Source organism: Perca fluviatilis, chromosome 6 (genome assembly GCF_010015445.1).
Source record: "Perca fluviatilis chromosome 6, GENO_Pfluv_1.0, whole genome shotgun sequence".
NCBI lineage: Eukaryota > Metazoa > Chordata > Actinopteri > Perciformes > Percidae > Perca > Perca fluviatilis.
Genome location: NC_053117.1, coordinates 17,707,743 through 17,732,982, shown reverse-complemented (window position 1 = coordinate 17,732,982; position 25,240 = coordinate 17,707,743). Strand labels below are relative to the sequence as shown.

The window sequence follows — 25,240 nt, the reverse complement described above, 5'->3', positions numbered from 1 at the left end:
GAATACAACAGTCAGGCTGAATAAACATTCTTTGTAGTTGTTGTGATGTTATATTGTCAGGGTCTGTTTTTTTAGTACAAAGTGGTTAATTGAGTGGGGGCGAGGATATGTTTGTAGTATAACTATTGTCAACCATTGACATTTTTTCTTTTTCTTTAGATCTTACCTCTGGACACAGGGGAAATGGTACTTTCTATTCTTTGCAATTGCTCTAAGCTTGTGTAGTGTTGGTAATCAGTGTTGCTATAAAGTGCTACTGCCGCAGAGCAAAATCTCCACAATACTAACTTGTTGATGTAACTGGAACTACAAGAATTTCTAACCTTGGCCATGATGAATGTTTTGACTAAAATTGCTTCAAAAGACTTGTAATTTGATATCACGTTAGTATTGTGCGACTATGCATGAACAATGCCTTGTGTGTCTGAGGTGTACTCTACTAATATAAAAACATAGAAGTCATATTGTGCTTTCACCTGATTGTAGAGCTCTGGAGACGAGTCTGCAGTACTGTGGCTGGACCAAATCCAAGAGGCCATACACACAGCCAATCAGGATGAAGAGGAGGCTCTCAAATGTATGTCACCGGAGTTTAAATTCACTCATCCATAACATAAGTAATTCAACAATAGTTGATTCAGGTTTGGTTAATTTTTGTTAAACGATGAGCTGATTGAGTACTAGATTCTGATTGTCCAGAGCATGTGCGTTATGTTTTAGATTACCACGCATCTCTGATAGTAGCTTTTTTCAGCTGTCACTAGACTACAGCGCCTCTTACTTACTTGATTTTATTGTAAGGTTGATATTGCCAACAACACTATGGTTTTATTTAAAGAGCATAATGACCCAAACCATGAGTAAACAATACTTGCATTTTGATTGCATGTAGGCATGTGACAATATTTATTTTTCCTTTTCTGCAGATATTTTCTCTTAGACCTGCTCTGCCATGTGGCAGTTCAGCTTATTTGTCATTTATTATGGATGTTTGATATTAAAATATAATATATAAAACATATAATGAAATGTTGTTATGGCTCAAAGACTATGTACTTCACATTGTTTTTTATTTATTTTATAAAACTAACACTGAAAGCACTTCATAACCTAAGGAATAGATGCAATATAGCCTTACTCGCTCACTAGTTTTTACTTTGCGGTTACTGTGCTGTTTTCATATTTGACTCAACAATTGCTCATTTGGTTCAATCTTGTTTACGTTGCTAGTGGCAGGAGCACTTGCTGATCTTAACGTGATAGTGGCCGAGGGGGACTCTCAGAATACACTACAGGCTTTGCAAGTTCCCAGAGCAGGACTGAGAGCGGTGCTCCCTGAATGTGCTGACGCATACCAGGCTGAACTGGCGCAGAGACAAACAAACAGTGCTTCTAAAGGTAACTTGACTTACTTCACAAGTACAACAAGAAAGGAAGCTCAGTGTTGAAATTGATACATACAGTGAGAAGTCACCTGAATTTTAGATTCGGGTTTCAATATGACATTGTCTGACTGTGTCTAAAGGAGCACTTTTTGCTTTCCTCCAGGCGCCACTGATAGTGTGTGGGTAAAACATTACATCAAGGACAGATATGACTACTACTATAACCTGGAGACTGGACAGGGCACCTGGGAGGAGCCAGAAGGATTTGAACACAAGAGTGGCCAGCTCAGTAAAGATGAAATCCAGGTACCCCTGCTGTTATGTAACATACTTGTATCCCAATGGTGGGATGATTTCCTACTTTTGAAATGACTATTAATTTGACCAGATAATGTTTCCACTATATAAGCTTTTTTCAACCTGAACCAATTTAAAATATGCCTTTTCCCCTTAGGGTGTTGTCAGCTATTTGACTGCAGAATATAACCGGGAACAACTATGGATGGCCAATGAATCCCTGGTGACCCAGCTGCAGGCGAGGATCAGAGGTTACCTGGTCAGGAAAAAGCACGCCCAGAGAATGGAGTATCTACGCCAGCAAGAACCGCATGTCGTCAAATTGCAGGTAGTGAACTGTGAATAGTGATTTGATGTCAGAAATCAGATCAACTTCAGAGATCCGTATTGCGTCTGTGGTCAGCAGTAATAAATTGATAGAGATGGCCATGCAAAAAGATTAAAATGTACTGTAGTTTACAAACTGTATACTGACTTTATATTTTTATGTTTGCATCATTCTTTAAAGAAAATCCAAAAATCAGAAAAGCACGTAAAATATTTATTTAGAGCAGTAACAATACCTCAAAGACAACACCTTGGAAAATGATTGACTACCCAAGTTTAATAATCCATGCTCCGGTATCATGCATGTAAAACACAACTTGTAGCATGTGCATAAATGTTTGATCACATTTTTTCCCTTTTTTTTGCAGGCCTCCTGGAGAGGTTACAAACAGAAGAAAATGTACAAAAACAGGATGAATTTGCTTCAGAAAAATGTTGCTTCTGTTGTCAAGGTAATACATTGTTTTCCTTTTTTTTATGAAAAGAATCTGGTAAAAAGTATAGTTATTGAATGACTAGACAACTCTGAAGCTATGCACCCCTTTCTTGTAAATGAGTGCTTTATCACCAGTCTCTGAAAATGATCCGCCACAAACTACAATAACCATCTTAGCTGGCGTTTGTAAACATTTATTAAATTAATTTGCATGTACCTAACATTAATGACACAGCTACCGTATCAAAGACCTGACATAAAACACTGGTGTTTTAGATCCAGGCTCTGGTGAAAATGTGGAAAGCCAAACGTAAATACAATCAGAGATTGCGGTTCTTCAAAGATCATGTGAGTACCACTTCAGTCAGACTACATCACTGAGCAGCATCTTCTGGGTTTGTTCCACGTTGTGTAAGACTCACTGCTATCTGTGTGTTTAGGAAAAAGAAATTGTGAAAATCCAGGCTTTTCTAAAGGCCAACAAAGCCAGAGATGATTACAGAACCCTAAGTGAGTCAAAAAAACATTGTACACTCCTGCAGCAGAGTTTTATTGATATAATATAAATATTGTTATTGATTTTGATTATGTGCAAATTTCAACGTTAGTTTTAATGAGTATTTTCCTGGTTTAAAGGATGCATTATAGTTAGGTGTCACTATTTTTTGAGTTTATTGGTCTGTTTGCTCTACTAGTTTAGTCATCATACTCGCATTACTTACAAAATTTTCCTCCTGTATGTATATGTGAATTGTCTGAAAGCCGCTATTACCATTCCTAAATTAAAGTCACAGTATTTTGATACATATATTGATATTAAGGTATTTGCCCAAAAATTCTAAGATTTTTGATGTTGTCTGTATTGCCCAGGCCACAATACAAATGTAGAATACAATCTTTGTCATTGTTTCACAACAATGAACCCGCTTAGCAGCTCTCAGTTGACAGTATAAATAACAAAATTGAAATAGTTAAATATAAGAATGACAAACCAAAATATAAAATGGCAAAATTTGAATAGTGAAATATAAAAATTAAAATGAATATAATACTTGTTGGGGAAATTATAAAAAACAAATGTCATTACATGTGTGTGAATGTATGAAATACCAGTGCTTTAGCTGATTTTCTTATATGCCAAATCCTAGCTGGGGCCAAGGATCCTCCTCTGTCAGTGGTGCGTAAGTTTGTTCACTTGTTGGAGCAGAGCGCCCTGGACCTTCAGGAAGAGCAGGAAGTGACACGCCTTAGGGAAGAAGTGGTCACAAATATTCGCTCCAATCAGCAGATGGAGAAAGACTTGAACCTGATGGACATAAAGATTGGACTGCTGGTGAAAAACAGAATCACTCTGCAGGTTGGCAACCCTTGCTTTTATGTGTATAAGGATAGATCTACCACGATTCTATGTTGGTTGACATCATTTATAGCTTGGTAATGGCACACGTTTTAGGTAAAGGCTCTTACAGTAACACTTACCTGTTATTAAATTCCTCTAATAATGTCTCTGTCCAGTGGTTGCTTAACTCATTTGGTGTTTATTTCTTTGAAAAGGATGTTGTGTCCCATAATAAGAAAATGAACAAGAAAAATAAAGCGAGTAAAGAGGACTTGACCACAGGAGACAGACTGGGTATCAAGGGTCTAAGTAAAGGCAAAAGAAGGAAGCTGGAGGCCTACCAACATCTCTTTTACTTGCTGCAGGTAATACAAAAATATGTCTAAAACTAGTACTTGCAGCTGCTCAGCTTAAAAGGTTTAATAGGATGTCAAGGTGCAGTTTCAGACACACTGTATGCTACTCCTTTTCTTTCCCTCCACTTTAGACCAATCCACCTTACCTGGCAAAGCTGATCTTCCAGATGCCTCAAAACAAGTCGACTAAGTTTATGGACACTGTGGTCTTCACCTTGTACAACTACGCTTCTAACCAGAGAGAGGAATACCTGCTGCTCAAACTCTTCAAGACTGCTCTAGAGGAAGAAATCAAGTGAGCACTGCAGCTTTAATCAATACTGTGCCATAATCTTAAGTCACTGTTGGTTTTAATGTATTAAAGTTACATACTTGACTAAAGGATCCTTCAAATAGTGTGGAATTCCTAAAACCCATGTACTTAACGTTTTTGTGTTTTGTTTGTTGTTCGGCGGACAGTACTGATCAACTGTACCATCTTCTCCATGTGTCTCAGTTCGAAGGTGGACCAGATCCAGGACATAGTGACGGGGAACCCAACAGTCATTAAGATGGTGGTGAGCTTCAACAGAGGTGCACGTGGCCACAACACACTCCGGCAGCTGCTGGCTCCAGTGGTCAAAGACATCATTGAGGACAAGAGTTTGGGTATCAACACCAACCCAGTGGATGTGTATAAAGCCTGGGTCAACCAGCTAGAGACGGCTACTGGAGAGGCCAGGTAGGAATAAATGCAGTGGGCGAAAACTTGCAGACAGGGCTGGTTGTCCATTGATATGGTCCAAGGTTTGCTATATAGGATCAGATGTATATGATGTGCCCAGTCGTCATTTGTGTTGACCTTTTTGTTATGTTTTTTTTTTTTTTGGGGTTCATTTTTATTGTTTTATTACCAAAATAATTTTCTGTTCAGGACCTGAATATAGTTTTGCATGTTGTATCCCTTTATCTATAACTTTGGTATACTTAGCTAACCTTTTCCAAAGCATTTAATGTTTCGTTGTCTTTCCTTTTCACACCGTGTTGACATGACCAATACCAGGGATCACAATATTTTTTACCAAATACCTCGATATCGATACCGCAATGATATTGTAGTGTTGACTATTGGTGCTTTTCACAAAATATTTACACAATGAGATTTTTGATAAATAATCCTCAGTAATGTGGATATAAGTGGGTAAAGGCAAATAATAGGACAGTTACAACAGTCTGGTAAGTTCAGAAAATGACATCACTTTACTGTAATGCAGCCTTTAAAACCAGGAAAAGACAACACTTATGCCATATTACGATATCCAAAATCGAAGACGATATCTAGTCTCATATCACGATATCAATATAATCTCAATATATTGCCCAGCTCTAGTTTATGGTATGCTTTAAAAATTATTTTGCAGTAATCTAAAAAAATACAGAATTTTTACCTAGTGTGGAAAACTGACAAAAATTAGACTTAAACATCCCCACTGTTGTTTTTGTCCATCAGCAAGCTGCCTTATGAAGTGACTCCCGAGCAGGCCATGTCACATGAGGAAGTACGCAACCGGCTGGAGGCATCCAGTCTGGCTCTGCGCTCTGCTACAGATAAGGTCTTGAACTCCATTGTGTCCTCACTGGATAATATCCCGTAAGTTTTAGGACCTGTTAAGTGTCAGTGTCCACTTATCCTTTGTTTTCTGTGACATGCTTGTCAATGCCTGAGCATATTGGTCAGCATTATTTAGTTGACTCTGTCATTTTCTGCTTTTTAAACCAGCTTATTTGTAAGAATAAAATGTGTTTTTGACATTTTTCATTCAAAGTGTTCGAACAAAGTTTATCCAAGACTTGATGGAATGCAGTTTCTTTCGGTTATACAGGGTTGCACAAAATAACAGCAGTATAATGCAATCTAATACAAGGCAATACAATAAATAATACCTTTTTGTAAATGTTTTGAGAGTCAAGGTGCTTTCAAAGTGCAGTTGGATTATTTAAATGTGGTGTGGCTAATAATGTGGTGAAAGTAATTGGAGGATACAAAAATGTTTTCTCTCTGTGCAATGATTCTTTTATTTACTATCTAGCAATTTTATTCTATTTTCTCATCCTTCTGTTGAGTATTTGTCTATCTCTTTAGTTGTTTTTACATTATTGAACAATATAATGAGAGCAATGTGACTAAAATAGGGCTTGACAGCATATGATCATGTGCTTTGGCATCTCATTCTGGTTGTTAAGGTTTCAGCTTCCTGTTGGGACATGGTTATTACTAGATTATTATTGCTTTGGAGCAAGCAGCCATCTGATCAGCTGCTCAAACACACAAAAAGAACTCTGCTCTGTGCTTAGCCACACCCATGTAACCCAGTTCTGTGATTGCAACATAAATATTCATCTTTTGATTATTTCTTTAATTAAAAAAAGAAAAATTCCCAAATTTCTGAAGACTGTGTATACCACTAGATGGTGCTAATGTTATGTACGTATACATATAAAGAGACACAATACTCAAAAGTCATAATGCAAGTTGCAGTGCTTCAAATACATCCTCTAGTTTTCCTGTCATGAGCTTGTTGTCCTATAATACATACATGCATGTTTTGTGTTTGATGTCCCATCAATGCTTTTTGTTTTGCATGTAGTTATGGCATGAGATACATAGCAAAAGTTCTGAAGAACAGCCTCCATGAAAAGTTTCCAGATGCCTCAGAGGATGAGCTGATGAAGGTAGAAGCCCTTGGATGTATTCATAGTTTTTTTTTCATTCACAGTACGGTGTGTTAAGATTCAGTTCACACAGTTCTCTCTGCATGCTTTATTGTGAGCGTGCTGAGTTCAGTGCAATTTTATTTTACAAAAGGTTTTTAATGATGCGTTCTTTTCTATTTATGACAGATTGTAGGAAACCTGCTGTACTATCGCTACATGAACCCAGCCATCGTGGCCCCCGATGGCTTCGACATCATCGACATGTCAGCAGGAGGGCAGCTTCACGTAGACCAGCGTCGTAACCTGGGATCTGTTGCAAAGATGCTACAGCATGCTGCTGCCAATAAGCTGTTTGAGGGCGAGAATGCACATATGACGTCAATGAACAACTACATTTCTCAGACATATGAGAAGTTTAGGTAAGAAAAGATAAATTAATATTGACAGAAAACAAATATGCTGTGTAGGTGGTACAAATGGTACAAAAAAACTGATTTTTCTGTTCAACTGTTTTTTGTTTTATTTCAGGGCAATATTGAGTGTAGGCAAGTCTTGCCTGACACCTTAATTACATACAGTTTTGGTTTAAAAAAAAAAAAAAAAAAAAAAAACATGATATAGGAAAAAAGACCAGGAGGTAAAATGTGCAAATGCAAAAATATATTTTCCTTCCAGTTACAAAGTTAAGAGTATGAAAAAAATAAAGTAAATCCTGTTGATAAACATGTTTAACTTCGTCAGGAACCAGTTAAGGCGACAAGATGGAAGTAGAGGTAATCCTGACAAAGGAAGAAGCTATTATCTGCTGTATCTCCAATTGGGATACAAGTTCACTAAAATCTACTAAACTTCAGACAGGCCTGTACAATCTCATAAGTAAGAAGGGCTGGGCCAGGATGTGGGCAGTTATCTGCCCCACATTGTCAAAGTGGTTGACTTATTATTACTGGAAATCCACATAAACAGTACTTCATTTTCTGGAAACGAGTCAGCATGAGCAATTTGCCCAAGTTGAAAAAGTCATAGGCACATTGAAGAAAATTCAGTATTGTGACTGAACACTTTATGTTATGGGGATTTTTTTCTAATGCTGGCCTTTATCTATGTCAAGATTTAAGACTAATAACCACTTACTACTGATATTCTTCCTCTTCCAGGGAATTTTTCCAGTCAGCATGTGATGTCCCTGAACCTGAGGAGAAGTTTAATATCGATGAATACTCAGACATGGTGACTCTAAGCAAGCCTATCATCTACATCTCAATAGATGAGATCATCAATACCCACTCGGTAAACCCAAGCAAAATGACTCTAACATTCTTAAGACCAGATATGAACTTGCCTCAGGGTGTCATTTGAGGACATGCAGTGTTGCAACGTGCGCACATACACCGGTTTATGATTCATAATTTTTGTTAAAGATTTATCCTTCGGTCAGTCAATGGCGTGTTTGTACTAATACTACAGTTAACGTATAGTATTTTAAAGCTTTAGTGCGTAACGTTTTGATATTAATTAAATGTTATTACACTCACGAGCCATTCCTACATAAAGCTACTAAAGTAATGCCCTGTATCATATTTCTTCCACGGATCTGTTGCTGTATGCACCATATTGGCTGCTGGTGTATAATACCGCTCTGGTCCACATAGGGAGGAGGTCGGGGTGGATGGATGGGTCATAAAAACACGACACAAACAAGACTTTCATCCAGGAAATGTGTGTTTGTGTCCCGGGAGTATTACTTCAGGGGACTGGTGTTTTAATCCATACCACAATCTTTTTCCAGTCGTTTTTATGCCTAAACTTAACGGTTGTCGTCGCCGCAAGACGGTCCTCTTTTGTTGGCTAAACTTAACTGCAGCGGCCTCCAAAACAACCGCCACCGGTACCCGGCTCACAGTAAACCTTTTCTCAGCTGTAAAGACCGCTAAACTTAACTGTCATGTGACCGGTCATCACACAGCCGCCAGTCGCCTATTTTGTAGGATATCCTAACTTTATAGAACTGTACATCCTAATAACCCCCTGTTATTAGGATGTACAGTATAGTCATCTCTTGTCCCTTTCTCTTCCTTCTTTATCGCTTGTTTGTCACACAGCCACTTTCTTTACATCATCATCATCCCCCCCCATTTCCTTTCTTTATATTTCCAGACCGCTTCCTTGGAAAGAGGGTAGTGGTGAGGACATCACTAGGCTAAAGGCATCTGTGTCCTTTTGTCATCAGTTTCACTACATACTTATTTACGCAAGGACTAACCATGGAGATGACGTGCATGTTTGTTTGAGCAGATGCTCTCTCAACCTTCATTTAGCATACTAAGCTCATTTTATGATCTCCTGCCGGTTACCTTGATGAATGAAGAACAAAAGCATGATTTTAAATGGGCACATGATTCATTTTACCTATATATTTCTTCATTGTATTATCTGCAGGCCTTTACTTTGTGTTTGTGTGCCATGAGCATAGTCAACAGTTCACTTGTACAGGACTAATCACATCTGTAATTGTTCAGCTGCTTTTGGAACATCTGGAGGCCATCTCTCCTGACCACAATGACTTGCTGCATGAGCTGCTGCAGGACCTGGGAGACGTCCCTGATGTAGAGACATTGCTCGGTACTGTCAAACAAACATTATATATAATCACAAGTTGTCTATAGTGTATTTACTGTATCATGTTACAAGCTGTGCTGTTCTATTTCAGGTGAAGGAGCAGTAGACCCACATGACCCAAACAGAGAGAGTGCTCTCAGCCAGCTGGCCAAGACCGAGATCTCCCTCACCCTAACCAGCAAGTTCGAGCTCCTGGAAGGAGATGACAAAGACTTGAAGACTCTAATGACAAAGTAAGTTTACTGTGAGTGGATGCTGAGACAAATCACTTATGTAAAGTCTGTTGTCTAGCCAGTCAAATATTGCTAATTGATGTTGCAGTCATTGGGATGCTCACAGTATGAGCATTTATAAATGTATACCCGTTATTTCAGGTGCCATAATCTAGTCTTTGATGTACGTTTTAAACCATTGCCCTAAATCACATGTACTCAGACGTACCTACAGTAATATAGAGTTTTGGGATTGCTATGAATGCCATGTGATGCACTGTACTTAACCCTTCTTGACACAGTGTGTGTTACTTTGTGGCTATCACTCAGTAGCGTGTCTTTGTTGCCTTTCCTGCTCTTCTATCATTTCCTGTCCAAAAAGGAAAGGGGTTTGGTGGTTAGGGTTATCTTGCCTACAAACACGTATCCGCCTAGATCTGCTTCTTACAAGAGACCGTATTGGAGTGTTTGTCTCTTATTTATTTTTTGGCATATACAATTTTTAAGTTGATATGTATGCATTTGTCTTCTAAATTTGGTTGTAATTGCATAATGTGCTCTGGCCTAGTTAGCAAGATTTTGGCCACCAGTTGTAGGAATACAGCTTGGAACATTGAAAGGGAAAAGAAAAAACAATTTGTTAGGATTTTCCAAACGTGGGAATGGTGACAAACTGTTTCGCAAAAATATGCGTGGTTTATATTGATACATTCGTCTTACAGTGCTCAGCATAAGTGAATACACCCATGCTAAAGTTGAGTAAAAAGAGGAATAAAAAAAATCATCTTTTGGAAATTTATCTTAATTCCTTAAGTTAAAAAAATAGGAAAAATTTTTAAGGACACCAATTTTCTTTGTGAATGAATAATGGTATCGTAAATAAATAAATATTCTTCCTTAAAATACAGGAGGCATAAGTAAGTACACCCCTATGTTAAATTCCCATAGAGGCAGGCAGATTTTTATTTTTAAAGGCCAGTTATTTCATGGATCCAGGATACTATGCATCCTGATAAAGTTCTTTTGGCCTTTGGAATTAAAATAACCCCACATCATCACATACCCTTCACCATACCTAGAGATTGGCATGGTTTTATTTCAGTTAGCCTAATAGCTGGTTTGATTTGCATTGAGAGATGATTTTATGGAAAGTACCCCATGCCAATCTCTAGGTATGGTGAAGGGTATGTGATGATGTGGAGCTATTTTAATTCCTAAGGCCAAGGGAACTTTATCAGGATGCATAGTATCCTGGATCCATGAAATAACTGGCCTTTAAAAATAAAAATCTGCCTGCCAAAGAGGTTCCGTCTCTCAATGATGATCTTATTCTGTGTGTGTATCAGGACAAAAAAGCTAATAGTGGACGTGGTTCGGATTCAACATGGAGACAATTTGCCTGAAATTCTTGAGACCCCGGCTACTGTCCCACAGGTGATGTTTTCTTCTACCTTTACTCATATACCCAACAGCCATTTCATGTCAAATGATTACATATGCACTGAAGTTTAAAATTTTTTTATTTAGAGTTCTAACATTTTTTTGCACGTCTGTATATCCCTTTGCTCCTGAAGGAGTCGGAGCATACTAAGGTTGTAGAGCGCCGGGCTGTCCAGGATGCTCAGACACCAGAAGGTCTGAAGAGCAGCCCGGCCGTACTGGAGGACAGCCAGCTGCCTCTAGAGCAGAAGAAGAGGAAGATCCTGAGGAACCTCCGTAACCTGGAGCAGGCTGGCCTTGTCACTGCCAGTAACAAATACCAGGACCTCATCAATGACATATCAAAGGTACATAAGCAGCTCTTGGTCCACACAGGAAGATGCATGCCTCCTCAATGTTACATGTATTGTTGGGTCTGTTCAGCTTCTGAATTTGTAAAGTGCCGCTAAAACCTGTAATAAACAGGACATTCGCTACCAAAGACGCTACAGACAGAGGAGGAAGGCCGAGCTTGTGAAGCTCCAGCAGACACTGACAGCACTCAACTCAAAAACCGCCTTCTACCAGGACCAGATGAACTATTATGATACCTACATCAAGACCTGCCTGGATAACCTCAACCGGAAGTAAGTTGTACCTTTCAGTCTTAAACCTTGAGTGGATGAAGAGTTTTTCAAAATATTTTTTCTCACTGTGTAAATAATAATCTTGCCTCATATTATTTATATTGTGCAGATGGATGGGGCAAGGGTTCTTGTGACCTTTACTGATTGTTTTACTGTGTTTTGTGTGTCCAGGAATGCACGCAAATCTATAAAACTGGACAGCAAAGGCGAAAGTAAGGGCAGTAAGAAGTGGAAGCCACAGTCTCTGAAGTACACTGCAGCGAGGCTGCATGAGAAAGGAGTCATCCTGGAGATTGAAGGACTTCAGACAAACCAGTGAGTTGAGCTGCAATTTGATGTTACTCCTTTCCACTGGTCAGATTTTGGATTTGTACTAACATTTACACCATTACGTTTATGGGGCGGCTGTGGCTCATTGGTAGAGCGGTCGCCTGCCAATCGGAAGGTTGGTGGTTTGATCCCTGGCACTGCAGTCCCATGTCGAAGTGTCCTTGGGCAAGACACTGAACCCCCGATGCTGCTCATTGTGTAAATGTGTGCGAGTGTTTATCTGATGAGCAGGTGGCAGCTTGTACGGCAGCCTCGGCCACAGTGTATGAATGTGTGTGAATGGTGAATGGTTCCTGTACCATGTCAAAGCGAAGTGAAGTTTCCAACCCACCTGCCCACCAACATCATTGTTTCAAATGAGTGTGGATTACCTTTCAACATTGCTAAAAAAAAACAAACAAACAATCAAACAAGAAAACTACACGTTAGGCAGTACCATTTTCAGAACCATCTTTTACCAATTTATATAACTTGGGTTTATACACAATAATCTGTAGTTTCCATTAGTTCAGTCCCATCCGACTTCCGAATATGATTATATTTTCCCTAGAAGAGGAAAGATGTCTGTTCACAGTAATGAGAATTGGTTATGAACTGGTTTCTGATACACAAAATGTAGGATGTGCCTTGTCAGCTTTCTTTTTGTGGAAAGAAAAATATTATTGGAGGCATTGTTTAGTGAGATGACCTCTGTCTTTGTCCCTCATCTGTTATTGTTTCTTTATTGGGAATAAGCCCTTGAGATGAACCCATCGTTTTCAAGGAGGTCCTCAACAACTCAAGTACAATACAAACATATTTAGAACATAATTGTTATTCTTATATTTCTTTTTCTTAAAACCAGTATATAATTTGATGATCAAAATAATGTATAAAGAAAGGGACTAAAATGTAAAAATGTTATGACTTATTTACTACAAACAGACGCATCAAATCCATCTAGCAATATGTTATGAAATGTTTCACAATTGTTTGACTAAATGTGGTGTTGGACCCCAGGAAGACTAGCTGGTCGTCAAGGCGTCAGCTAATGGGGATCCTTAATAAACTAAATCTAGCAAATGTAAGCAGATTTCAGTCCTATTGACAGTTCTTCCAATTACTGTGGAAATGCTGACAACCACCAATCTTTTTGTTTTTGTATTTCTGCAATAATGGGACAAAAGAAACTGTGAAAATGATGAGCATGGTTTTTGTCATTAATCTCATGTTATTGTCTCGCTCTTCTTTCAGGTTCAAAAATGTCATGTTTGACATTTCACCCTCTGAGGAAGTTGGGGATTTTGAGGTGAAGGCCAAGTTTATGGGAGTTGAGATGGAAAAAGTCCAGCTTCATTTCCAGGTAAACATTTCCCCAAGTGTGTCGCAATATCCTGAAATAAAGCAGCTCACTAGTCAACACTAATCCTTGGTGACAGATGGTTAAATGTCCTTTTCCTGTCATCGGACTAGTAGCAGGAAATGACACAGAACCAAAACAAACCTAAAGACTACAGTAGTGAACACATTTGTTGTAGTGGAGTCTCCGTATGTATGTACTTACAGTATGTATCAATATTGAACACATATTAGATATACAGTACATAGTGTATGAATAAAGGTGTGTACAGAATTGACCAGGCTGTAAAGTCAGGGCCAAAAATTGCAAAACGTGCATGTTTGCGTGTGTTTCTCATTGCATGCATTTGTGTTCTGTGTCCAGGACCTCCTTCAGCTGCAGTACGAAGGCGTGGCCGTCATGAAGATGTTTGACAAAGCCAAAGTCAACGTCAATTTGCTCATCTTCCTCCTAAACAAAAAATTCTATGGAAAATGAGAAAGTAAAGAACAAGGGGGGTGGGGGGGGGGGAACAACAGGGAATGAAGGGAAACAGATTGTGCCTTCTGACAGTACTGAGTTTGTTGAACCAAATTAATTTAGAAAAAAACCATCAGCAACAGTGTTTTGTGTCACCTTATTTATAATTTGATGGATCACACCAAAATGAAATGATCTTGTCCAACTTAATGTATCCGTTCTGTATTTTTCCACGTGGTGATTGTAAATGTAATGTATTTTTAAGAATGAAATCGTAATGATATTCATGTTTTGTATGTTAAAGCTCAGAAACACTGTTATTGTTACCTTGTATGTTGAAACAACTATTAGTATATTAGTATAGAAATGGAGCTGTGGAGCAACTTTCCACTGCCCTGCATAGCTATATGAAATACTGTATTTACTTGTGCCTTTTAATTAAAGCATTTAAAGAAAGATGTTTTAATTAATAAAACATTGTAAGAGCTACAACTGATATATTTTTTATATTGTCAGTTTATAAGCGATTTCTAATGTTTAAAAAAATGTGCATAATAAATTACACGTCTACAATTATTGTAGAGCCTTATCGGTATTTTATTTAACTTTTTTTTTTTTTTTTTATCAACTACTACTTTCTCAGCTGTAACATCTGCCGATCTTCCATTTCATTTAGGACAAATATTTTTGTGTGAAGTTTAAGGTCACTGGTACACACGTCTCTGTAATGGGGAGGAGATGTGCAGTGAGGGGGAGGCGGAGTATATATCCACTCTGCACTGTAATAACGCGTTTGATGCTGCTGGCAGAAAACCCTTCAGTAACAGGCACACCGATAATTTCCACCCACTTGTAGGTGTAAAATATTTGGAGGATATACAGTGAAGCCATGGTTCACCGGTCTATAGGGCTGCTGGTATTGTTTTCTCTACAGAGCTCAGCACTCAACTCCCAAAATGGTAAGTTGCGTTGTGAACCATAAACTGTATAAAACTGCAATAGTTCATAACTGATTTTATTGTGTAATTTTATATGACTACAGTTAGTACAGGCTGGTACTCTCAGCTGGGTTTTACAAATGGACTATGGAAGTGCTTTGTTCGCAGGAATGATTCTGCGTTCACCTTTCCAACATGTCGGAACTAATTAGTGACCGAAGCTGTAATCATTTATTTAAACCATGATTTGTTTTAGAACTTTAAATGATTTCCAAGTAAGTTGTAGAACATGGACCTTAGTAGAAATAACTCAATACATTTACTTGACTACTATAGGCATACTAAGTACAATTTGGAGGTAGGCTTAATTTGAGTATTTCAACTTTATGCTATTTAATACATCTACAGTACTCCACTACACAGAACATTTATTAGATACGTTATTTTGCAGGTTAAGATTAGCTTGTAATATGATTCATATCGAGACTAACCAACAGGGCTGGCCCTAGCCTTTTGGGGGCCCTAAGCGGGATTTGGTTTGGCAGCCCCCCTCATTGTAACGTGTTGCCACTTGGCACCGAACCAACTTGTGTATTTTGTAATTATCAGTTTAAGTATACATCATGTACAAACAAGCATGTGAAGACTAAAGTGAGAGACAAGTGCTTTTTTTCATAGGGGACAGTAAATTACTCAATTAGCCTACCTAGGTTATCATTTCAGCCCCTCTCTGAGCTTATTGCTTTGTCACTATTTGTTGGCAAAAATTGTATGAAATGTCATTTTTTGTTTTGGAATTTGAATTTTGTTATTGTCTCTTGTTCATTAAAAACTAAATATTTTAGACCAGGCCCTAAGAAACTGCTCATATTGCTCAATGGCTAGAGACGGCTCTGCTAAGCAACTATATGAAGTAGTTAAAATCAGCTCCCCGATGACACAACATTCTTAAAATAATACTTCGAATAATAAAATAACACTTTGTAAGTAGCCATTCTACATGAAGACTAATACTTTATAAGTAATATTTTGAAGGCAGGACTTTTACTTGTAATGGAGTATTTTTATCATGTGGTATTACTAATTTTACTATACAGTATCTAAATACTTCTTCCATTACCACTGGTTGTGGAAGATTATGAACAGGTCACCAGTTAAAAAACAAATCTCGCTCTAAGCCTGGGAAGCTAACTGAGATAAGTGTTGCTTAAAATAAGATGATTGATACTAAAATACCTCTATAACTGTACCAACCTATCATGTTAAAAGATGTGCAGTGCTTCATCCTGTATTTGTAAAAAGTTACAGGAAATGACCTTTTAAAGAGAAGGGTTACCCAAATTACAAAAACAACAGTTTATCTTCTAGAAATGAAAATAAATAAACTGTATACACTAAAGTATGTGCTGATTATCCAAAGTAACGGAGACCTTTCACATATACATGTGAACAAAACAAATGTGCATGGCTAGATTCAACCAGATGTAAGTGTTAGTGAAAATTTGGCAACCTTACCACTTAGAATGTGTGGGTAACCGTGTGATGTATATGCACTAATGGAGCCAATTTACAAAAAAATGTGTCACCTGAAAGAAACTTTGAACTCTACCAACGTATTCTGCTCTGTGTCTCTGTGTCAGGCTCCGTGCCCTTCCTGCGGACTTTCTCTGCTCACTTTGTAACAGTCACTGATGAGCCTTTCGACTACATTGACCTGCCTGTGTTGGACAGTTTGAGAGATGGCGATGGGTCTGGCTCAGGGTCGGAGCAGGATGCGGTGAAAACACACGGCCCACGCCGCCATCCCCAGAAGCATTATTTTGTCTCCGAGGAAACTAAAGGTTTTCTCCAGGGTCACCTGGCAACAAGCTTTGTCCCGACCGTTTACATGCTCATCTTCATTATCAGTGTGCCCCTCAACCTTGTTGCCGTGGTGATGTTTGTGCATCCCGTCCGTCCCAGAAAACCGGCGGTGATCTACATGCTGAACCTGGCCTGCGCTGACCTGCTGTTTGGCCTCCTCCTTCCCTTCAAGATCGCCTACCATTACAATGGCAACAACTGGATCTATGGCTCCTTCATGTGCAGAGTTGTCACAGCAGCTTTCTACTGCAACATGTATTGCTCTGTCCTGCTCATGACGTGTATCAGCATTGACCGTTTCCTGGCTGTGGTTTACCCCATGAACTCGCTGACGTGGCGCAGCCCTCAGACAGCTACAGCTGTGTGTGCTGCCATGTGGCTGTTGGCCCTCGGAGGAGTATCCCCTCTCCTCATCTCAGGGCAAACCATCTATTTGCCAGACCTGGGCATCACCACCTGCCATGATGTGCAGGATGTGGATAAACTACAAGCCTACTATCTTTACTTCTTCCCCATCTACTCCTCCGTCTTCTTCTTCATCCCTCTTGTCTTCACTGCCGTCTGTTACGTACGTATTATTCAGGCTCTGGCAGCAGCCAACGTGGAGAACCGCTCCAGGAAGACTCGAGCTGTGGTGATGGCTGTGATCGTGCTGGTGGTGTTTGTGGTCTGCTTCACCCCCACCAACATCATCCTGATGGTTCACTATGTTCAGCTGTCTCACAAGTCCAGTGACAGTTCCTACCAGGCGTACCTGCTCTCCATGTGTGTTGGCAGCCTCAGCGCCTGTCTGGATCCAGTCCTCTATTACTTTGCCTCCTCTCAGTGCCAGAAACAGGTGGCGGCACTGCTCAGATGTAAGCGCCTGGCACAAGCAGACAGCAGCTCAGCAACACAGAGTACAAGAACCAGTGGGCGGAGAGACAGCGGCAGGTCATGCAAGATGGAGAGCATTCAAACTGGCCTGGGGAGCCATTACAGCAGGCTGGTGGCTTAACTACATGGACATGAGGAGCCTGCTTCTGAGACACAATTCAAACTTGCACACACAGTATCATTTAAATCCTTACTAAAGAAATGCTCTGGTTGGATCAAAAGAGTGTGTGTCCAGGTAGTGCTGGACTTATCCACCAGTGTGGGATTGTGTGACATGTTTGATTCATTTAGTTGGATAGCATAGCACAAACTTTTCTGCCATTCTTTTCAGATTTTTGTTTCTGTTTTTCAAGGAATCGTAGGAGTTAAACAGCTAGCATATAACAATGATATAGTTTTAATCTGAAAAATATTACATGTGATGTAGTAACTGCATTATTGTAAGACAAAAACCTTCGGTTTTGACATCTTTTTCTTAATGCAATTCAGTATATCACCATCTGTTTTAAAAAAAAAAAGTAAAATCATGAATCACTTATGCACTGGCATTCATAGCGTACAGTAAATAATTCAATCAAAACAAAACTACTACATTACACATATTGCTTAATACAAATGTTGCTGTATCTCTTTTTTTATTTTTTATTGCTGCTCACTCTGTGCTCTCTTTGTCGTCGGGGCAGAGCTCTGAAACACAGGAGAACATAACAAAAGACAAACTGTAAGAGAAGAGAGCAAATATTCCCTTGTTGGCAGCATTTCCATTTCCTGACCATGTGCATTGTACTTGAAGTTTGCTGTATAAAAACAATGTAATCAGAAGGTCATACATTATGCATTTCACAGCACAACATCTCCACCTTGTGGTAACTTGTGTAAGTTGCTGTGTCCAATAAAGAACTAGACCGACAGGTTCAGCTTTGTTTTTAGCTGCAGTCATTACAAGTTACTGAAGTCTTACTGACCGGTTTTGCCATCGTAGCTGTGGAAGTTATCTGGGAAGTTCAGACACCCAACTTGTTTCTTGAAAATTTCAACATCTTTGGGATCCATTTTTCCAGTCCTCGCTGAAAGAGAAGGGAGATTGTAAAAGGAGTGACCACATTCTGACCAAATGTGTTAAAACCAATGAGGAACTTACTGAACTGCAGGATGTATCGACCGGTGACGTCCCCGTTCCGAAAGGTGTCTGTCCACAGCAGGCAGTCGGAGCAAGTCTTTAGAATGTGTCCTTTGTGGTCTGACAGATTTTCTTTACAAGCGGACAGCAGAGAGACTGATTATTACGCAAGATTATTTATATGGAGGTCTGTTGTCGTGGATATACTATGCTCTTATTCATCCTGGTAATATCATGCTAAATACATAAGCTGATTCATCTCATCGCATGTATTTGGCTATACTTACTGCGGAATGTAGTGGCAATTCCTGTGACTGTTGCGTTTACTTCCCCCAAGATACACCGGTTACTGAGAAACAAGAATAGGCTGTGACAGAATTCGGTTTTCACATGCTTCAAATTTACCATGCTGTCTGAAACGGTAAACCTTCTTTCTTATATTGTGTTACAGGCTCTATTTAAGGAAGATTCTGCCCAACATATTTCATGAACTAAATCACCAAACTTACAAGCAGTGATCTCCCCAACGTAATGTCACAACTTGACTGTCAGAAGTGGGAGACAAGTCAATCCAGGAGCTCTTCAGAGACTCCAGTGCCTTGTGGTACGGCTTGGGGTCACCAGCTCCCATCACATACACCCATTTTCCAAAAACCTTCACATAAAAAGTCACAATTTATGTAACTATATTAAAAATATCTGAGTGTGCTTTTTGATAATATGCTTTTTCAAATTCATCTTTGTGATAAATAAGACTGAGAAAACCTACCAGTTTGGGGTCCTCCGGTATAAAAGGTTCGACCAGGTCCTTGCAGTCGGGTGCAGATGCAGCACTGAGGGAAGTGAGAGCCAACAGAAATACAACAACAGGCAGAGCCATGGTCAGACAGACGGATGAGGGAGAGTCTGCAGCACTGCAGAGCATGTCGCTGAAGCTGCAACAGAAAACTTCTAAAGCTGATTTATTTGCCCTCTGGGATTTCATAAAAAAAAATAAAAAGATCTGCTGTGCAAGTGCTAATAATGGGGAGGAGGGGGTTTCTCCAAACTCAGATGCACCAGTGAAGGTCTTTTGATGACCATGCAGATTTCTTTTGTTTAGCATTGAATGGCCTGCCCGACAACTCAGTTGCCCTTAGAGCTGCCCTTGAATGAACTCAAGCAAAGTGCCAAGACTTGTCTCTGACTGTGGAGACATTTAAAAAAAGAAAAAAGGACCTGAAGCGGCTTTTCTTCAATAGAATGAATGTTGTTTCCCTGCGGGTCTGAGTGGACTCCTTGTGGTGACAGTATAAAAGTTTGACGTCTTCTTTCTCCCCCCCACTAACAGAGGCGTTACAAAGCAACAGTCTTGGTTGAAGTTTCTGGGAACAGCAGTGCATTTGAGAAGAGCTGTAGTACATGTGATGAAGCGTTTGATCCTGACATATGGGTTAGACGAGTGTCTGCCTTCTGAGCTCCAGCATTTCTTTAACCTTTACCAAGTTCAACAGAAGATGCCAAAGACCTTTTCTGAATAAGGGTAGAAATAACACCACGCAGAGGGAGACTGAAAATCGTTTTATTTACTTCACACAACCACTTGAATCAAGTTATATACTCAACTATTTACATGTTAAATTGATTTGAAGAAGGCTTTTCAGTGGATTTTTCAGCCATTGCTGTACCTGCCAGAATATGCCATGAGCCATTCAGCCGTTCCATCCTAAACTAAATCATGAAAGGTCAAACAGCTTAGCAGACAGAGACACTCAGTAATAAGACTACACATTGCAAGCAACAGTTCTGACGTGACATCACACCAGCAGACCTTTAACTTATTGCTGCTGCTAAAACCAACTGTACCACGGCTAATGAAAAGGTATTCCACAGCACGTGCAGATCTCATTACAACACTATTTAGTACATGTTAAGATGGATGCGTTTGGATGTGTGTGTGCTGTTCAAAGGGCTATGACATACATCTGCTTTACTTTGCAGTAGGCTTGACATCAATTTCATCATTCTCTGTGTTCTCAGCAGCAGGTGCAGCTGGCTCCCTGTCATCTGGACACAGATCTGAAATAACAAGGGGAAAATGGCTGAATAGCGAAGAAAGTAGTTTGAAGAAAATGTACATTGATGATTTAATTGGGTATAATCTACAAAGCTTAAATGGCTGCTGACCTGTTCCTCCAAAGTGGTACTCTGGGAGGAATTTAAGACACTCAGCCTGCTTCTTGAAGGTCTCTAACTCAGATGGCTCCAGAGCGCCGGTCCGTGCTTTAAAAGAATAAAACGGGGAGGGTGAGGTGGTGAGAATAAAGAGAAGCCAGGGCAGAGAGGACAGCAAATAAAGAAAAATTGTCCAAAAAATTGACAAAAACAGTTTTATTCAAATCAGCAATGGAGGGGAAAAAATAGCCTTACTAAAGAGGAAAAGGTATCGTCCCTTTGACTTGCCGTCAGGGAGGAGGGTGGTGTCTTCGGAAAGGAGGCAGTCGGAGCAAGTCTCATAGTACTTCCCATCATGATATGAAGTGTGACCGTTGATATTAACTGTGACACATCAGGAAAACAAGATATTAAATATGAGTTGTTATTTTAATTTTCACTTTTCCATCTATTTGAAATTTAATAATACATATAAAATATTAAGACAGTCTATTTGAAGCCTTGTGTGACTGATTTCTTATGAAATATACCTGTACCTTGCTAATGTGCTTTCTCTGCATGCATCACCCACGTAACATTACACAGCATAAAAGAGAGGTGTTAAGTCAGGGCATGAATAAAAAATATCTATAGAGACACATACAAGTGGTGTGACTGGTCATCCCTGAGACGGTGGCATTGGCTAGACCCTGAAGGCATTTATCTTCACTGCTGTAATGAGAAAAAAAAAACTTTAAATATACACTCTTAACTGTAATCGTTTGTATGTGAGTGAAAATGGAACATAACAACATGTCTGCACTGCAGTGTCCTTACATGCGGTCGGACCAGTAAATGGTGATGACTCCGCTGTCTGAGGAAGCCGACAGATCCACCCAGGAGCTGTTCACCGTCAACAGGTCCTTCTTTAGGCCAGGCTGGTCCCATGACCCTACATGAAGCACCCACTTCCCATAGATCTGCCACAAACATTCACACAACTCACTCACATGACTGGGGCTGCTTGTGATTATACTTTATTTTTCAATAGAATAAGAATTGTGATAGAGGTAAGGAAAACACCAAAAAAGATAGAGATATCATGTGTTTGTCTTGCCATCGTTTTTCTACGTTGTCTCCATCTACTCAAAAAGGGCTTCATATTGTTGAGATTGAAAGTTACAAAAAATGTTTTAGCCAGCATAGATGAGAAGATAAGAAATCCTTCAAATGCTCAGAAAAATGAAAATGTTAATGTCTACACTCCCATGACAAGTGAATCTGCTGAGCAGCAGGAACAGAACCAGAACAGCTTTATGGATCTTGTGGGGAGCTTACTTAACATTGGTTTATTTCCTATGAAAAAAGACTGGTTTGTTATCTGCAAAGACTTGCAATTTAATTAAAAAAATTCTGCTAAAGATCTAACGCTCTTTGCTAAAGAGGGTACATGATGTATGTTGATACACAAGATGCATTAATATGGGAAATTGGATTAGTTGAGCTTTACTAATGTAAAATGACAAAGATAATATATAAAACAGACTGTAATAGCTATACAGATTCAGATTCAAGTACTGTAAATTATTATTCTTAACATGCAATTAATGACCAACTGTGTTTTTTAAGACTCCATAGACATAACATTTGTTTAATTTTTTTTAACAGTTTTAGTTACTTTTAATCTCAATGTAGCATGTTTTAATGTGGGTAAAGTTAACACTAAAACAAAAGTCAGCTATTGAAGTTATATCAACACACAGCTCCTTACATATGACCAGTAACACATGATCGCTGATACTCACGGGGCTGTGGCTGTCCAGTACCAGAGGCTTAACCAGGTCTTTACAGTCCGGTTCAGATGCAGCACCCAGGGAGGTGAGAGCCAGCAGAGCTACAACCAGCTGTGCAGCCATGGTTCGAGACAGCAGGCAGCCAGAGAGCAACACTAATGTCAGAGATCCTGCCAGATAGAGCCTTCTCAAAGCGACCAGGGAAAGTGTTCTGTAACAGTGGGCTGGTCCACACACACACACACACACACACACACACACACACACACACACACACACACACACACACACACACACACACACACACACAGACACACACACACACACACACACACACACACTGTCACTTTTTCACATTCAGTCAGCAGGGCTTGTGTCCCATTTATCCCGTTACATAACAGCCAGCTGGCAGAGTCTGAATAGCAAGACCCCTGCATCTTTCAATATGTGAACACCCCGCTGCACAGAGTCACACATAGGCACAGAGGCACAAACTATAAAAAAGACACACATACACACACACAAACACACACACACACACTTTCTGAATTTTCAGAAACACCATGTTGTGGTGAGACAAGGGGAAAACTTACATGTGTTCAGCATGAGAACCTTCTTCACTTATATAAAGTTGAGCTGGTCCTGAGTTTTCCCATAATACTTTTCTTTTATTTAAACAATGGCTTGAAAACATTTCAAATATCTTTATAAAATAATGTATTTGCCATTTTATTGAACACACAAGATGCTGATCCTCAGGGAGGGTGAGAGCTTACATAACATGTATGGCCTCCGTTTCCCCAGTGACAAAGTTCCGAGATTGGCCGTTCTGTTTTTGTTTCTCAAGGGGAAGAAATCTTTGCTAAATGTGGTAAATGCGATGTGTTAGTCACAGTACAACAACGCACTTCACGTGCCTCTTATGAAACACTGGGACAAACACGCTCGTTCCACATGTCGATCTGGTTCAGCTGGTCAGCTCCATCTGGAAAAGTCCTTATCTGAGGTCAACACACAAAGACCTTGAGACGAGGACAGTCAACAATAATAATAGTTTGTTTGCCATAGTTTGTTTTCGGCATGTTCTGCAGTTGTTCAGTTTGCTGTCACATTATTCGACCCCGTATTCGCGAAAATATATAGCTGAAGTGAAAGTTCTGTCACAAAATTATGTTGGCATGCATCATTGCACATTTTAATTTTTAAATCCTGGAGCTCAAATTCCTAGTATAGGCCCATGGTGACACACGGGACAACGCAGTCTGAAGCAGCAAGGCAGGGGCAGAATGTGAAATAAAATCCTACCACAAATGATAGGCAATGTAGGAAGATGACGTGTTATAGCCTACTCATGTAAGATAATTAATTATAGATGATAGCAATCTTGAATTAGTTAAAAATAACATTTACTTGCATTTCTTTCTGTTGACAACAGAGATGACCTGTCGCCCCTGAGTTAAATGCAAGAAAAAGTGAGCGTTATGAGGCGACGAAAGTTAAGTTTAGGCACCAAAATGAATAGTTAAGTTTAGGAAAAGATCGTTGTTTGTATTAAAAGTCTTTTGTTTTTGAACTCCGCTCCCTGGCTTGAAAATCCTGAAAGTTAAAGCAACACTAAAGCACTTTTCCCGCTTCAGATCGGGTAGCGGATCTGTAGTTCGAACGAGACATAATGAGACATTACGACAGCGGTAATTCCGCTTCCAACCTGTAGGGGGAACTGAAGCTTAGTGTTGCTTTAACGCCTACGCTGCCAGCCGCGTTCTTATATAGCAGCAGTGTGGTGCACACAGCAAAAAACAACAACAACCGTGTAAATCATACGAATAACGAATGCTTACATTTTCGTAGCTTTTCGAACATGAGACCAGGCTGAACTCACACATATCAGTATGTCAATTTTGTGTCTCTTTTTGTGCGTGTTTCACTTTCAATAGTTTGAGACTGTGTTAAAAACTTCATTCAGTTTCCAAGTTTTGATTCTCAAGCCATAGATTCAGTCAGTGATAGATTACAGTTTCATTTTGTCGTAAACGTTTCGGATGAATGATAGTTAAAAGTGAGACTGGTGAAGTAAGCAAGATGAAGTTGCACAACCCTTTGAGGATGAAAAAAAGCTAAAAAGACACCATCTATCTCTTCGTTCATAGAAATCACCACACAGTGAGGAACAACTTCTGAAAGGGCTAAAAAGTTTCTCACAGCCATGCTGTCCATCCTTCAAGGGGCCTAATGACAAGTAGGCCTAGACAACATGAAAACACTGGTGTTGAGGTGACAGCCAATCCACAGCTTGGCTTAGTATTGCCATCTTTCAACTTCTCACATTTTACTAACAGTCCATGACAATATTGCTTTGAGTGATAAAAACTCTCACTTTGTTGCAGCCTATGTTGGACAATGTTTTGCAGAGATCACTGGAGGCTAAAAGTAAAGTAAAAACACATTGCATTTATATAAATAGAAACATACTGATAGGCGTTTTTTTTGTATGTTGACATCACATAATCATACTCATATGCTTTTGTATGCTTATAATAATTCCATGTCAACTTTTTTATACCTTGTGTAACTTTGCTACGTATGTCTGTATTTCTCACCTACTATGGAAGTATATGTGGATGGGCTAGAAGGCCCCCTCTGTCTAGCTGGAGCTGG

At 39.5% G+C, this 25,240-nt stretch overlaps 4 protein-coding genes across 7 annotated transcripts in view; 2 read left to right on the top strand and 2 right to left on the bottom strand.

Moving 5' to 3' along the window:
* Window positions 1-14,355, top strand: part of iqgap2 (IQ motif containing GTPase activating protein 2) — a 36,973-nt gene extending 22,618 nt beyond the window's left edge. Inside the window, exons 16-39 of one of the 2 annotated variants that reach the window (XM_039803292.1) lie at window positions 160-186; window positions 487-577; window positions 1,231-1,398; window positions 1,549-1,691; window positions 1,840-2,010; window positions 2,378-2,461; window positions 2,722-2,793; window positions 2,886-2,955; window positions 3,594-3,802; window positions 4,000-4,149; window positions 4,272-4,435; window positions 4,637-4,861; window positions 5,630-5,770; window positions 6,768-6,852; window positions 7,021-7,253; window positions 7,992-8,124; window positions 9,354-9,456; window positions 9,545-9,686; window positions 11,012-11,099; window positions 11,240-11,452; window positions 11,571-11,731; window positions 11,903-12,046; window positions 13,295-13,403; window positions 13,764-14,355. In XM_039803292.1, coding sequence (XP_039659226.1) covers window positions 160-186; window positions 487-577; window positions 1,231-1,398; window positions 1,549-1,691; window positions 1,840-2,010; window positions 2,378-2,461; window positions 2,722-2,793; window positions 2,886-2,955; window positions 3,594-3,802; window positions 4,000-4,149; window positions 4,272-4,435; window positions 4,637-4,861; window positions 5,630-5,770; window positions 6,768-6,852; window positions 7,021-7,253; window positions 7,992-8,124; window positions 9,354-9,456; window positions 9,545-9,686; window positions 11,012-11,099; window positions 11,240-11,452; window positions 11,571-11,731; window positions 11,903-12,046; window positions 13,295-13,403; window positions 13,764-13,877 — 3,240 coding nt within the window. In that variant the 3' untranslated portion in view covers window positions 13,878-14,355. The remainder of the gene's footprint in view (window positions 1-159; window positions 187-486; window positions 578-1,230; window positions 1,399-1,548; window positions 1,692-1,839; window positions 2,011-2,377; window positions 2,462-2,721; window positions 2,794-2,885; window positions 2,956-3,593; window positions 3,803-3,999; window positions 4,150-4,271; window positions 4,436-4,636; window positions 4,862-5,629; window positions 5,771-6,767; window positions 6,853-7,020; window positions 7,254-7,991; window positions 8,125-9,353; window positions 9,457-9,544; window positions 9,687-11,011; window positions 11,100-11,239; window positions 11,453-11,570; window positions 11,732-11,902; window positions 12,047-13,294; window positions 13,404-13,763) is intronic. The other variant, XM_039803293.1, reaches the window with a different exon arrangement.
* Window positions 14,356-14,569: 214 nt separating this feature from the next.
* On the top strand, window positions 14,570-18,447 carry f2r (coagulation factor II (thrombin) receptor). Of its 2 annotated transcripts, none has more exons than XM_039803295.1 (2): window positions 14,570-14,818; window positions 16,483-18,447. In XM_039803295.1, exons 1-2 carry the CDS (start codon window positions 14,749-14,751, stop codon window positions 17,655-17,657), a joined length of 1,245 nt encoding a protein of 414 aa, XP_039659229.1. In that variant the 5' UTR covers window positions 14,570-14,748; the 3' UTR covers window positions 17,658-18,447. The 2 variants fall into 2 exon arrangements, with proteins under 2 accessions (XP_039659229.1, XP_039659228.1); XM_039803294.1 differs by having other exon boundaries at window positions 14,573-14,818; window positions 16,438-18,447.
* On the bottom strand, window positions 17,918-20,063 carry LOC120560621. 2 transcript variants are annotated; one of them, XM_039803298.1, is made up of 6 exons: window positions 19,426-20,063; window positions 19,166-19,311; window positions 18,944-19,005; window positions 18,678-18,788; window positions 18,502-18,603; window positions 17,918-18,333 (listed from the first exon to the last, which is right to left on the bottom strand). In XM_039803298.1, the coding sequence occupies exons 1-6, from the start codon at window positions 19,759-19,761 to the stop codon at window positions 18,179-18,181; spliced, it is 912 nt and encodes a 303-aa protein (XP_039659232.1). In that variant the 5' UTR covers window positions 19,762-20,063; the 3' UTR covers window positions 17,918-18,178. The 2 variants fall into 2 exon arrangements, with proteins under 2 accessions (XP_039659232.1, XP_039659233.1); XM_039803299.1 differs by having other exon boundaries at window positions 18,155-18,223.
* A 138-nt stretch (window positions 20,064-20,201) lies between these two features.
* LOC120560622 lies at window positions 20,202-22,793 on the bottom strand. The gene is made up of 6 exons (XM_039803300.1): window positions 22,595-22,793; window positions 21,627-21,769; window positions 21,454-21,521; window positions 21,066-21,194; window positions 20,823-20,918; window positions 20,202-20,714 (listed from the first exon to the last, which is right to left on the bottom strand). The coding sequence occupies exons 1-6, from the start codon at window positions 22,703-22,705 to the stop codon at window positions 20,626-20,628; spliced, it is 636 nt and encodes a 211-aa protein (XP_039659234.1). The 5' UTR covers window positions 22,706-22,793; the 3' UTR covers window positions 20,202-20,625.
* Between the last annotated feature and the right edge of the window lie 2,447 nt (window positions 22,794-25,240).

Coding starts and splice junctions, on each gene's coding strand:
- f2r (XM_039803294.1), top strand. CDS start 14,749: ATGGTTCACCGGTCTATAGGGCTGCTGGTATTGTTTTCTCTACAGAGC. Junction 14,819..16,437: donor AGCACTCAACTCCCAAAATG/GTAAGTTGCGTT, acceptor TCTCTGTGTCAG/GCTCCGTGCCCTTCCTGCGG.
- LOC120560621 (XM_039803298.1), bottom strand. CDS start 19,761: ATGCTAAACAAAAGAAATCTGCATGGTCATCAAAAGACCTTCACTGGT. Junction 19,006..19,165: donor CGTTGGGGAGATCACTGCTT/GTAAGTTTGGTG, acceptor CTTGTTTCTCAG/TAACCGGTGTATCTTGGGGG. Junction 18,604..18,677: donor TCGATACATCCTGCAGTTCA/GTAAGTTCCTCA, acceptor CTTCTCTTTCAG/CGAGGACTGGAAAAATGGAT.
- LOC120560622 (XM_039803300.1), bottom strand. CDS start 22,705: ATGGCTGCACAGCTGGTTGTAGCTCTGCTGGCTCTCACCTCCCTGGGT. Junction 21,522..21,626: donor ATTTACTGGTCCGACCGCAT/GTAAGGACACTG, acceptor TTCTCATTACAG/CAGTGAAGATAAATGCCTTC. Junction 20,715..20,822: donor GTACCACTTTGGAGGAACAG/GTCAGCAGCCAT, acceptor TTGTTATTTCAG/ATCTGTGTCCAGATGACAGG.